At 54.5% G+C, this 5,093-nt stretch overlaps 1 protein-coding gene across 1 annotated transcript in view; it reads right to left on the minus strand.

Annotated features, from left to right (window-relative positions):
• Positions 1-266: 266 nt before the first annotated feature.
• SHC3 (SHC (Src homology 2 domain containing) transforming protein 3) overlaps positions 267-5,093 on the minus strand; it is a 79,076-nt gene continuing 74,249 nt past the window's right edge. The window contains exon 11 of the mRNA XM_014530701.1: positions 267-2,740. Within this exon, the coding sequence (XP_014386187.1) occupies positions 2,612-2,740 (129 nt within the window). The 3' untranslated portion in view covers positions 267-2,611. The remainder of the gene's footprint in view (positions 2,741-5,093) is intronic.

A 5,093-nucleotide genomic window follows, 5' to 3' on the forward strand; every position in this document is an offset into this window, starting at 1 on the left:
CCGAGTGGCTCTGTGTGGCCACAGCATGTGCCCCGGGCGGCAGGGGCCCTGGAGCCACGCCTAGAGCTGCTCTGCCTGCCCCACCCAGGCAGGGACACCGCGGGAGAAACTGCTGGAGGAGGGGCGCCATCTGGGCAGCCAGGAGACCCCATGGCATCTGCCTCCAACCCTGAGCTCCATGCGCAGCTAAGTGGGGGGGGGGGGGGGGGGGGAATCCAGTTGCCAAGTTACAGTGGTTAGGAAATCAACACTTAACAAAGCCTGCCGCCCCACAGCGCGGGGCCTTCAGCAAGAGGAGCCTGAGTGAGGCTCACAGCTATGCCCACCACGTGCCGAAGGGGGAGGCGAGATGACTCCTGTGAGCTCCGCCGGCTTCACAGTGGAGGGAGCGCAGGCGGGAGACCTCGGCCCCGCCAGCCGCGCGGCTGTTCCACTGTACGTGGTCGTGGGACCTGAGCTTTAGAATGCGTATTTTGAATTCATATTGAAACAAAATTTGATCCCCAAATACTTTTCATTTTCTAAATTGATCCTCATGCAAAAACACATCATATGTATAGGGCTCATCACTGAGCTCAGCACTGACTTCAGAGCAGAGAGCCGCTCTGACTGCAGGTCCCCAAGAGGAACGAGCGCAGGCGGGGCCGGAGGCCGAAGAAAGAAAAGCCATTCTGTCTGTGTCTGTGTCACACCACACAGAGGAGGCACACGCTTCTCACGGAGCGCAGGCGTGCGCGTGTGCCCCGGGCTGCAGGCCTCCGGGAGATGGGCGCAGGGAAGTCTCACCCCACCCCCAGTCCGCCCCATGCAGGGCAGGGGGCAGGGCCAGCTGCTGCCTGCAGCCCCACTCAGCCCTCACGGCTGCTGGCTGACTCAGAGTGGGGCATCAGCACTGCGCCTGAAGCCAGGGAGCGCAGGATGGCCTAGATTAGTTCCAATCCAGTGCAGAACATTCTAGAAGATTGAAGCCACTGTCAGCTTGGATTCACTGGACCCTCAAAGAGCAAAAACTCCAAAGAAGGCTACACATGAACCCTTGGACCTGCTCCGACCCATCCTCAGCCCATCAGATATATCCCCCTCTCTCATCCTGGCCACGAACCCCCAAAAGTTGAAATGGGGTTCACACACTTAGGAATTTTGCCAAATTAGTGCTTATCGGAATTTTAAAAATCTCTCCTTAGCTCCTCAGTCCTGAAGCCCCAAAGTTATCACGATTCAAGTCTAGGTATGTGGGGAGGGTCTTGTGTGCGCTGCTGTGGAGGTGGGCGCGCTCAGGAGACCCCGTTCTCCCCTCCCCCCACACTCCTCGGCTCGCAGCACCGCAAGGAGCTGCCAGTGCACCCTGAGTCCTCTGTCTCTAAAACACCGCCTCCCCCCCAATCGCGCAGTCTCATCCCAGATGTATTCTAACGTCATAGACACTGTCAGCTTCCAACGCCAGACAACCCAGCCCGAACTGCGTGCTTCCCCTCCACAGAAGGCGCCACGCTCAGCTCTGCGTGGGGCACACGCCTCTCCCGGCAGCGACTGGGAAACCTGCTATAGAGACAACCAGTCGCTTTACCCACCAGTCGCTCCAGGAGCAGAAACTCAGACAGATTCTCAGAAGTCCCCGGCATCAGGCCGGCCTGGACCCAGGGGAACGCCTGCTGCTACTGTCCCCGGGACAGGACTGTGGGCACGTGTCCCACTGCCTTTGGCACAGCTCGTCCACGTGGCTTCTCCACTGAACAGAGGGGTGGGGCACGTTCACCGGCAGCTCCGGAGCAGCCTGGAATCAACCGGGCGGCCCAAAGGACATCCATCCAAGGCTTTGTCCAACTGCCCCTCCGCACTTACTCTTGGTCATTACTCAATGAAACAAGGGGAGCAGTTGCCAGTGAAGATATTCACTAGTGAGGCTTGTTTTGTGCCGTATTTGGCAGCAGAATGCATCCCCAAGAACTGGACAACAGAGGTCGTGGGGGACAGCATTCCTGAGCTCAGCGTGGCCCGACACAGCGGAAGTGACGCCTGCTCAGGGCAACCACAGGAGCCCCGGGTGCCGGACCCGGCACACAGGTGTGAGGCAGACAGCCCAGCGGAGCCTGGAGGAGGGCGCCATCAGGACCAGCGCCCACACTGCTCTCCATCAGGCCTGGACCTCTTGGGGTGGCATCTTGCCTGACTCTATCACAACGCTGTCCATTACCCACGCTCCTGCGTGCGTCTACTCCCCAGGTTGTGCTTCCTGGGTAGACTTCCCGTAGCACTTTCCTGGTGGACTTGCCCAGGGGAATGGGTCAGTTGAATTAAATTTTGCCCAGACAACTACAGTCAAACTTTTTTCATTAAAAACATACAGCACAGAACATTAGTCTTACCTCTTTCTTAGTCTTAAAAAATAGAAATTTAGAGGGATCATCTGTACAGGATGTATAGGTATGTACACCTTTACTATGCACGTGAGAAAGCAGACACGTTTACAAAACCTGCACTTTACAAACGCTTTCCTCCTGGGGCTCTGGACCAAGGCAGCTGCCTGAGTTCCTGTGGCCGGGCACCCATCTACCGGGAAGAACCGAGTGCCCCTGACCACGGCGCAGGGTCAAGAAAGGCGGCTGGCAGGTCACGGGTTCCTCTCCACCGGCTGCTGGAGGCAGAGCTCGCTCCCGGCGGAGACGATGGGCAGCCTGTTCGCCAGGTGGTGGTTGATGAGGTGGCTGATGCTGTCAAAGATCCTGTCCCTCGTCCGGATCTGTGAAGGGCACGGAGGGAAGTCAGCATCACCCACATGCAGAAATGAAAGAACAGGCCCTGCTTGGTGTCAGCCAGACCATCTGAACTGGAGGGTCATTTCCTCCCTCTCAGAGATGGTCTGCAAGGTCCCTGGTCACTGTTGCTGGCCAGTCTATTCAGTCTGCTCATCTGTCCACCCCTCCGGGACTGAGCCATGGCTTCCCCTCACCTTTGGCAAATAGGCGCCATGGTGAGCTCCCCTGCCCCTTGCCAGCCTTCTCTTCCTGCCCCCTCCTGCCCTCATAGATCCATCACAGAAACCTCTGTCTAACTGTCTGCACCGCTCACTGAGGTCTGCAGGCTTCCATGCCCCTCCCACCTGCAGGCCTTTGCATGGCAGTCCCTGGGCCCAACCCCTCACCCCCCCCCCCCCACACACACACACACACTGAGCTGGCACTTCCAGGTACAGACCACACATGAAGAAGGCCGTATGAGGCCTGGCCAAGAGCAATCTCTCAATATATACTCTGGACACAGCCCGCTGGGGCTGCTCCTCTGAGAGGGAGTTGGAGATAGGGTGGGGAGCGGGTACCTGGCTACCCCATTCACCCTCCAGGCCCTTAGAGGGCCCTCGTGGTGGGGCTGGGAGGCCTGGGTGCCCAACCTGTCTCTCCACCTTATTGCTGGGAGCCCACCCCTTCCTGATGGCAACCTGCTGTCTCTCACCCCTCTCCTTTCCCCAAGTTCTCAATCTCTCCCCTTCCCTAGGTAGCCACTGTCTCCCCTTCATCATCTCACCAACGGGGCATTGCTCTCTGGCTTTCAGCCCCCATCTCACTTCCGCCCCAAATCTATGCTCCAGGTGTGCACATCAAACACCCCTGTCCAGGCCGTCTGCTCCGAGCTCTACCAATTAGCGGCCAATGGAACTTTAAATTAGTATGTTTTCATCTCCTGGGATCCAATTCTGAGGCGGGCCCCTCCGCACCCATCTCTGTAAGCACCAGAGGCAGAGACCTCCCAGGCCACAGGGTCACCTGACTCTTGGGCATTAGCCTCAGTAGAGATGTAATCTCATGGACACATTCAGAAAGGGACCTTTCTGTAGGACTTCTGGCATCTTTCCATTGAGGTTCAGTCCTCCTGGAGCTCCTAGAATTCCCCGCCCAGAGTGACCACCTGAGTGACATGGGCAGACTCTTCCTTGGAAGCCAGGAGCGCTCAGGAGCTCAGCTTGAAACTAGTGTTGTCAGCATGTTGCCTTGACATTGACTTCTTATTCCCACTTCTTAACAATTAACACTCATGTAAGTCTGGGGCAATGAGGGTGGTTTAAGGAGGATTATGACAGGAAGTGTCTGAGACAGTGGTCTCAACCTGGGCTCATGTCAAAATCACCCAAGGAGCTTTGCTAACTCCATACCCAGACCGACTGTTTCAGGAACTGGAGGTGGGGCCCAGGCACTGATGTATTTTATGCTACATCCATGATTCACACTTGCTACCCAAACTGAGGACCACTGATCAGTGCTTTGGAATATATGGCCTGGCTAATATAAAGGCACACTTAAACAAAGGCACAGAAAAGAGGTAAGTCATAAATTCACCGCATTTAAAAAAAAAAAAAAAAGGCCAGTTCACTTCACTCTCATGAATATTTACCCAAACCTGAGTCTGGCTCCTGCCCAGAGAACTTGGAACCCACAGAGCTATCTGTGTGGACCCAATTGCCATGTGCCCGAAGTGCAAGGGCTGGTGAAGAGCACTTAGCCACCCAGGCAAACTTCCCCAGGCACCTAGAAGGATTCCGCTGCAGCTATGACATGTGGAATGTTACCCCAGACAGCTGTGTGAAGCTCTGCATAGCAACCAGGAAGCAAACATGAAGGCCATAGGAGACCAGAATAAATATGCATATGTTGGAAGAAGAAAGATCTGAAGTCAATAATCTAAACTTCCACCCTGGGAAACTAGAAAAAAAAAAAGCAAATTAAGTCCAAAGTAAATAGAGAAAACAAATAATAAAGGTTAGAGCAGAAATCAATGAAATTGAAATGAGAAACCAATAGAGAAAACTAATGATCCATAAAGTCAGTTTTTTGGAAGAGATAAACTCAACAAGCCTTCAGGCAAACTAAGGAAAAGAGAAGACACAAATTACCAATATCAGAAATGAAAAAAAGGGTCATCACTATAGATCTCATGGGCATTAAAAGGATAATCTACACTAATAAAAGAGAAACATGGTAATTAGCGTACGACCGCTACCCTTTTCATTGGCTAATCAGTGAGTATATGCAAATTAACTGTCAGCCAAGATGGCGGCCGGCAGCCAGGCACTGAAGCGAGCAGGGAGGCTTGCTTGCTGC

The sequence above is a fragment of the Myotis brandtii genome, unplaced genomic scaffold (assembly GCF_000412655.1).
Source record: "Myotis brandtii unplaced genomic scaffold, ASM41265v1 scaffold760, whole genome shotgun sequence".
Taxonomy (NCBI): Eukaryota; Metazoa; Chordata; class Mammalia; order Chiroptera; family Vespertilionidae; genus Myotis; species Myotis brandtii.